Source organism: Neltuma alba, unplaced genomic scaffold (assembly GCF_004799145.2).
Source record: "Neltuma alba isolate B1F8T4 unplaced genomic scaffold, ASM479914v2 tig00011705_pilon, whole genome shotgun sequence".
Lineage (NCBI taxonomy): Eukaryota > Viridiplantae > Streptophyta > Magnoliopsida > Fabales > Fabaceae > Neltuma > Neltuma alba.
Genome location: NW_021636342.1, coordinates 877,462 through 885,668, shown reverse-complemented (window position 1 = coordinate 885,668; position 8,207 = coordinate 877,462). Strand labels below are relative to the sequence as shown.

At 36.8% G+C, this 8,207-nt stretch overlaps 2 protein-coding genes across 2 annotated transcripts; one reads left to right on the top strand and one right to left on the bottom strand.

Moving 5' to 3' along the window:
• The first annotated feature begins 253 nt into the window (after positions 1-253).
• LOC114717008 (transcription initiation factor TFIID subunit 6) lies at positions 254-6,445 on the top strand. Its single transcript, XM_028902089.1, has 12 exons — positions 254-392; positions 963-1,049; positions 1,813-1,914; positions 2,007-2,115; positions 2,870-2,973; positions 3,053-3,190; positions 3,286-3,381; positions 3,706-3,830; positions 4,809-4,941; positions 5,097-5,222; positions 5,308-5,419; positions 5,933-6,445. Exons 1-12 carry the CDS (start codon positions 267-269, stop codon positions 6,304-6,306), a joined length of 1,632 nt encoding a protein of 543 aa, XP_028757922.1. The 5' UTR covers positions 254-266; the 3' UTR covers positions 6,307-6,445.
• Positions 6,446-6,856: 411 nt separating this feature from the next.
• On the bottom strand, positions 6,857-7,722 carry LOC114717075 (uncharacterized). The gene is made up of 2 exons (XM_028902158.1): positions 7,277-7,722; positions 6,857-7,188 (listed from the first exon to the last, which is right to left on the bottom strand). Exons 1-2 carry the CDS (start codon positions 7,490-7,492, stop codon positions 6,991-6,993), a joined length of 414 nt encoding a protein of 137 aa, XP_028757991.1. The 5' UTR covers positions 7,493-7,722; the 3' UTR covers positions 6,857-6,990.
• Positions 7,723-8,207: the final 485 nt, after the last annotated feature.

Below are 8,207 nucleotides of genomic sequence, written 5' to 3'. Positions count from 1 at the left end.
TGCCAAGAAAATTGGCTGCAAAAAGATTTTTTTTTCCTGAAATTTATTTACGGCGGATTCGTGTTAAAATTTCAGTAATTTAAAGAACTTTACTCGCCTTGGTATTAGAAAGCGGAAGATTGATTCTCTATTTGTGCTTTTCAGTTGCTGTATTTTAATTCATGTCATTCGTTCTCATTTTTCCGCTTTTCAGGAAACGATTTTCTTCGAAAGGTATATTCTTCAGACCTGGGGTTTTTACAATTATCACTCATCGGCAGAAGAATATGAGCATTGTTCCCAAAGAGACCATAGAGGTGATTGCACAAAGTATTGGGATCAATAATTTGTCCCCTGATGTTGCCCTTTCTCTGGCTCCTGATGTGGAATACCGAATGCGAGAGATTATGCAGGTGGTTTTATAAGCGGAACCCTCCGCCTCTTTCTTATTCTTTCTTATCTAAGCTCTTTATTACTAACGTTGGCACAGTTTTCACAACATAATGATTTCCCTTGATTCTTGAGTGGAGATAGAAAACGCTGTTCAATCCCCTATCTTCTTATTCCTTTTTGTATTTGCTGCATTTGTATTACTCTTTTTGTTACGAAGTGGGAGGATTGGAGATTCAATGTTAATCTTTGAGATGTGCATGAGCTTTTGTACACTGACTTCAAGAAGAACAAATAGAGGCAGGTGCCTGGCTTGTGTTAGTTTTTGTAGATAAACTGATTAGAATAAGCATATTTTACACTTTAATTAATTCAGAAAATAAATTTGGAAAGAACGATTCCAACTGTAAAACATGCTGTGAGAGGCATATCTTGCTTTCTTCCTGGCTGTACCTTTTGGAGGTAGAAAGGATGGCGTCAGTTATAATACGCTGACTAACTCCTGAAGAGCAGGGAAGAAAGTTTATACAGTTAATAAAATTGTACTGAGTTCGAGGTGGACCTTATTTTAACATAGTTTATATCAACCACAGGAAGCAATCAAATGCATGTGTCACTCAAAGAGAACAACATTAACAGCAGATGATGTTGATTGTGCACTCAACTTGAGAAATGTTGAAGTAAGTATTTCAGTATCTAAGTGGCTGGTTAAAAGAGCAGCTTTCTGTTTTTTTTTAACACATTTTTTGGAGATATTATTTGCCTGTTTCTGCCTTTTTTGGGTTATCTGAAAATTTTCATTTCCAAATTCAATGATTGATGCAGAAGGCAATGAAACTGTGAATTTTTAGTGTTTTGGGCTGAATTTCATAAGCAGATTGAAAGTTAATATATTTGCATATCATCTCCTTCATGTTATTATTGTGAGGAAATGGATCTCGCTAAACAGTGTTAGTTGTAGATGTAATGCTTCTTATACTTAAGTGTGTTTGAAAAAATAATTTCTAAGTACCAACCATTCGTTTCAATTTTATAAAGAGCTATGATCTAGAATTCCATCCAGGGGGGCATTTTACCCCACTCGCAGTATGCAATAATAGGACATAAGGAAAGGAACTATCAAATTAGGTTGCCTCCATGCATAAGCTTTAAATGTTAGTCAGATGACAGTTTTATCAGGGCTGCTTCATTAGGCAGCAAAACCGTACGCAACATTAAATGATTAAGATAAGCTCGTTGAATTTACTTTAGGGATAACTTCAGAAATTGGTAGTTTCCATTATACATCCTATGATAATGATCTTGTGTGCAGTGTCAGAAAACTCCTGGAATTGGTAGGTGATTACTTGATACATGCCATGCCATATAAATTGATGTACGTGGTGGACAATAATTCTTTTTATTGGGTCTCCAATCATATTTTGACTTTTTTTTATATGGCAGCCAGTATATGGATTTGCCTCTGGCGGTCCTTTACGGTTCAAAAGAGCTGTTGGACACAGAGACTTGTTTTATATAGATGACAAGGATGTTGATTTAAAAGATGTAAGGAACTACTGCATCCTTGTTCCTCCAATTGCATTTAGACTTGATATGGTGCAGCACCATGCTAAACTTTCGAACCCTATGCACTTTAGGTTATTGAAGCACCATTGCCGAAAGCACCTCTTGATACTGCAGTTACTTGCCACTGGCTTGCTATTGAAGGCGTACAACCTGCTATTCCAGAAAATGCTCCTATAGAAGGTGTCTCCCTAAATTTAGATACATCTGTTTACATGCATATAGTGCAAGACCGAAAAGCATAATTGCCTCAGTAAGCTCTTGAACATATAAGCAATTGCATATGCTGGGTACCCACGTAAAAATTTTAAAGCTCTTAAGATACAAGGAATTGTTGGGTACTTTTCATTTTATAACTTTCTGCTGATTATGTTAGCATTTCATTATGGCATACTCGTTTTCCTTTACCCACATTATCTTTAAATTTTTTCATGAATTGTCAGATCATAAATGTGAGCCATGAGTAAGAAGTGATTATAAAACAAGTTCATTATGTCACATTAGAATTTTTAGTTTCACAATGTTCTTTAGTGTGGCAAACAAAAGTACAATGCTTAGAGACCATTTGGTATACCAGTATATAGTGATCCCAATTATTTTGGATGCCGAATTATGAGACAAGAGGCTGTAATATGTCAAGTTGTTTAGGATTCTTGACTCATGCATAACCACCGAAAGTCTCTAGAAAAGGGGTGATATTTTCATAGAAATTAACAAAACTAAATAGAGATGTGAGATGCTGCTCCTTAAAGATTTGCATTCATGCAAGTGGATAAAAGCATTTTAACAACTTGATGAAACCAAGTCTAATATTCGGTCCTTTTTCAAATCTTACATTTGTTACCTATAGTTGACTTGGGCTTGCTTGATCATTTGAAGAATATTTTGACCAAAAGCTTGGCCTGATTTCCAGATTGTATTCTTTTTCTCTTGGCAGTAATTTCAGCTCCTTCTGATACCAAAAACTCTGAACAGAAAGATGATAGCCTTCCAATTGACATCAAATTGCCTGTTAAGCATATATTATCCAGGGAACTTCAGGTATCTGATTTACAGTAGCAATTATTATCTGCCTTATTTCTCCACCTCAGTTTATTTAGAATTTCTTCTTTCATTGCAGCTTTACTTTGATAAAGTCACGGAGCTCACTATAAACAAGTCTGATTCAGTTCTCTTTAAAGAAGCGTTGGTTAGTTTGGCCACTGATTCAGGACTTCATCCATTAGTTCCATATTTCACATGCTTCATAGCTGATGAGGTAATAATATTTGACTTCTAATAGTGTTTTCTGTTGAGAAAGAACTTACAGTGCCAATTCCTCACTTGAACTTTGTGCTTCTCCATCCATGTCAGGTTTCTCGTGGTTTAAGTGACTTTGCTCGCCTGTTTGCCTTGATGCGAGTTGTTAGTAGCCTCCTTCAAAACCCTCATATCCATATTGAACCATATGTAAGTTCACCTTTGATTTAGGTATATTCCTTTGCATGGTTGCTCACACTCACTGAATCATACCTGAGCAAGGGTTTAAATCTTTATATACCTAGCTTAAATTTTATTTCATTCAACATTCACACTTTGATTTTTTTCTTTTTTTCTTTTTTTGGTCTCTAATCCATTCAGCAGAATGTTCAGGTGTTAGAGTTGACCATAATTTGCTAATTTCGTTTTATACATTCCTTGTCATCTCTGGTTAGAAATAGAGAAATGATGCCAGCAGTTGCAACCTAACTGTACTAATTTTTCCTTTTCCTTCCTTCCTTCCATATGTGTCAGCTGCACCAGTTGATGCCATCTGTTGCGACCTGCCTAGTTGCCAGAAGGTTGGGCAGTGGGATGGCAGACAATCATTGGGAGCTTCGAGACTTTACGTCAAAGCTTGTTGCTTCAATATGCAGAAGGTAAGAAATCCTCACTATGTCCTGTTATAATTTATATGCTGTAGAAAGTGTGTCAATGCTAAGGGACCTTAAGATTAAAGCAAAGTTATGGTTGGAAGAACTTGGGGGCTGAAGAATAACACGCAGATTATCGCCCTTGTACATTAATTTAAATTAGCCAAAAAATAACTTGATCGGAAGATAAACTCCTGGATATAACAAAACGTGATAATAGTAAGACTCCTAAAGTGATAGTCTTCAGGGCCCCAAGTCAATAATAGGCATCTAATCCCTAACATTTCCTCCTACTCCGTAACACTCATCCTAGGTTTCCCTATGAACCCCTAATGATGGAGAAACTTTCTAGTTTTTCCTCGTTACAAATGAAATACATTTTACCAGAAAATCACGTCAAGGCTCTGGCATTCGGATACTGCACCACAACTAAAAAGGTCTCTCACTTAACTTTTGAGTCCCCCAATCCCACGTGCTCGCGCACCCTCTTTTCCTCTCAGCTGCATTTGTCTAATTTGGTGAGACAATTCCCAGAAATCTTTAACCTAATACCCTTGAGCAGTCCCCTTGATGTTCAGTAAGATGGCTTGTTCATTTCTTTGAATCCTAGAACAACTTCCTAGAAGCATGCCTGGCTTTTAGTCCCACGTCATTGTAGAGTTATCGTTAATCAAGTTTAATGTGCAGCCAAAAATAGTATTTTTTAAGTAGATGATTTCAAAAGCTGTCAATGACTCAAGGTATCTTCTTTGGTTTGAACTATGTTTGAAGCCATTTAAGATCAGATCTTTCTTTACCTGAACTTACATTCCCATGAATTACGCTGTTTATATTTTATGCTCTTCAAAGTGGGTGCTTTAAGTTAATTAACTTTGATACTATGTTTCTCATGCATTTCGTTAAGAAATATTTGTATTTCATGTTTGTTGTGATCTTTTTGCCTGTCCCACAAATTTCTCTATCTTTAATATTTGTGTGGTGCAGATTTGGACATGTTTACAGTAACCTCCAGTCCCGCCTCACAAAAACACTGCTGAATGCTTTCTTGGATCCAAAGAAAGCAATGACTCAACATTATGGTGCAATTCAAGGGCTGGCAGCTCTGGGACCCAATGTGGTATGTGCTTTTACATGCTTCTGGCAGCTATGGATGTGATTTTCCTTTTATACTTTTTGTTGTTGTTTCCTTTTACTCTATTTTTTCTATTTACAGTTGATCAATATATTTATAATTATTTGACAAATTTTGTGAGCTTGTGACCCTGTAAGTAGGTTCGCCTTCTTGTACTGCCAAATCTTGAACCATATATGCGACTTCTTGAACCAGAGATGCTTCTTGAGAAGCAGAAAAATGAAATGAAGAGGCATGAAGCTTGGCGTGTCTATGGGGCTTTGCTGGTAAGACTTTAGGATAAGGTGGTTTGCTGTGAAATACATCAGTCTCAGTAATATGGTTGGCAGAATCAATGTGTGTATTCTTCAGCGTGCTACAGGTCGATGCATATATGAACTACTGAAGTTGTTCCCAATGTTTCCATCACCTCTTCCTCATGATGTGTGGAAGACCAATGCAAGAGTTGTTACTGCTTCACCCCGTAAGTGTCTCACTTGTTGACTTAAGATGATACTGATCAGTTATTCAAGTAATCGAGGGTAGTATTTCTAAAAGTTAATTAAGAGTAGCATGAGATTCAAACCTGATCATGTGAGTGAAGACATTGACAGTATGTGGTTTGGAACGAGTTTACGAGACCCTTAGGAGTGAGATCTGCATGTCACTTAATTGATCAGATTACCGTGAGGGAGTAAGCATTTCATTGCGAACCATGCCTAAGTCCAGTCAAAATTATCATCACTAACCGATGATATGATTGCCTAGCAGACTATGAATTCATTATCCTTTTTTTTTTTTTTTTTTTGGGGAAAAAGGCATGCCCACCTTTTCTTCCGTAGCATCCTCTGTTAACTGATATAATTATTAGTTACCGACTTCAATGATTTCCAGTGAGTCCTCAATGTTATAGTGCTTTCAAAAAGTAAGCTCAACTGCATGCCTTTTTATGAGTTTGGAATTTGAGTCTCTGTCTCTCCAATCATTGCTTGTCTAGGTAAACGCAAGGCAAGCTTGGAGCAACCAGAACAGCAGCCGCCTGAAAAGAAAATTGCGACTGATGGTGAGGTTGGGGCAGTTCTGACAAATTCCTCACCATCTCATGGTGAAGGGATGAAGGGGATCCAAGCTTCGTCAGCTGACTCAATCATGGACCCATCTCCGTCCGAGAGACGGACGAATGAAGCCATTTCATATGTTGGGGTTAAAAGTGATGAACAGAGAAGTAGGGCGCCTAAGACATCTGCTGCTCTTGCTCAGGTTTGGAAGCATGAACTGAATTCTGGACGTATGCTGATGTCACTGCATGATCTGTTCGGGGAAGCCATTCTTTCCTTCATTCCATCTCCTGAGATGTATATGATCTTGTAATTTGTAACATCATTTTGTTCTTTAAGATCCTCCAAAATGAGCATAAATTTAAGTATTGCTGTAATGCATTGACACAGGATGAGAATGTAAATGTGATTCACCTCATTTCTTGTTTTCCATTCCCTTATTTATTTTTTAATCTCTCTGTACCTGTGAATATATTATATGATTTACATATAGAGATTTTGTAAGAAAAAATTTTAATACTACCTCTGATTCTTAATATAATATCTCGTTTGACTATTATTTTGGTTCTAAATATAATACTCAAATATATTTTGTTTCTCATATTTATTTATTTATTTTTTAAGATAGTCTTTTTAATAGTAGTATTTTTGGCCAATAAACTTGAATGGCAAGAATATTTTAAGAAAGATAACATCTATTTAGTACAAACAACTAATTTAATTTATTTTCTGAATCTACTCAAATTAATTAATTAGTTTTTATATTTAGGACCAGAGATAGTATATTATAAAGCATTTAGATTTAATATCAAATTAAACTAGACGTTTGCAATGCAACTGTATTGAATAAAAATGAAGGAACAGAAACCCCGATCGAGAGGAAAATAAAGCAGCCGTCTCAAAGTAATTGCTTTGGAGTGATCAAATCATAGGAAGTGGCATGATTTGGACAGGAGTTAAAAACGAACAGTGCTACACAAGAGTTTTTAAGATGTCCTTAAGCCGCAACCGTGTTTGATTCTCTTTGAACAGCTTTCTTGAGGATGCTATCTTCCTCCAAAACCATCTGAATAGGCAAGAATCCCATTCCATCTGCCATAGCCAGCAACATCTGCCTGGTCTCCTCCTTGAATTCTTCCAGATCAACTGTCCCGTTCAAGTTGTGATCGAATTGCAAGAACAAGGAATCGTAAACCTGAGGTAAACAAAAATAACCCTTTTTAGCAATCTGCTTGTATTTTGAAGAATCCCAGAAGAAGGAGAAGGAGAAGAAGAGGAAGAACCTGAGCAAGCTCATCTGGGTCAGGCTGCACATCGATGCCAAAGTGAGTCTCAAAGACCCTTAGACTCTGCAACTCCTTCAGCATCTCAGTGTAGGAGAGAAGACCATCATTGTCTGCGTCAAGGTGAGCGAACCTGTCTTGCACTATGAGATTGAATGCTTCTTCATCCTCCAGGAAATTGACTATGGTGGCACCATCCAATATTTCTACGCTCATCTTCACTGCTCAATGGATTGAACTGTGTATAGTGTGCTTGGTCGTGATATTCACCAAGAGATATGGTTTTCAAGGGCGCAAGTTTCTTGAAGAAAGCTGACTGGCTTGCTGCAAGTACTTATAGCCAAAAGGAATATATTCTGACTAATGCACAGTGATAGAATATTATTTCTATTTTGGTCAAAAAGATTCGTTGGGAGCTTGCCCAATGAATTAGTTTGATCAAAAAGTTGGGTTGGGATTGTGTGGTATGCCGTGGATTCAAATTGTTTCTAAGTATTAAAGTTCGGAAGAAACTTCTCCTTCAGTTCAGGGACACAGCAGCATCCTCTGTTTTGCGAGGAATCTGGATGCTTGTAAAAATAGAATTTCAGTATCATATTCCTAATATTAAATAAATTAAGACTGCAATTTTTCATTTTAGTTGACCAAAAGACATGGTAAAAAACCTTGTTCTCTTGTCGACTGTTTAACTTTGTCTCGGAATATTCTTAAGATTTAGAACAAGGACCAAATTGTAGGCTGCCGACCGCCTCTGTGCTTTGTGCAAGTTGGGCACAACCGACTGCGTGCATTAAAATGAAAATTTAAATGTATGTGTTTATTCTACTCTATTTGGAGTGAACAAATGAACATTAAAAAAATAATAAATGTAAAATAAATTTGAAAGACATATACATAGTATGTTCTGGAAGAGTTTGTGGAGCATTATTAA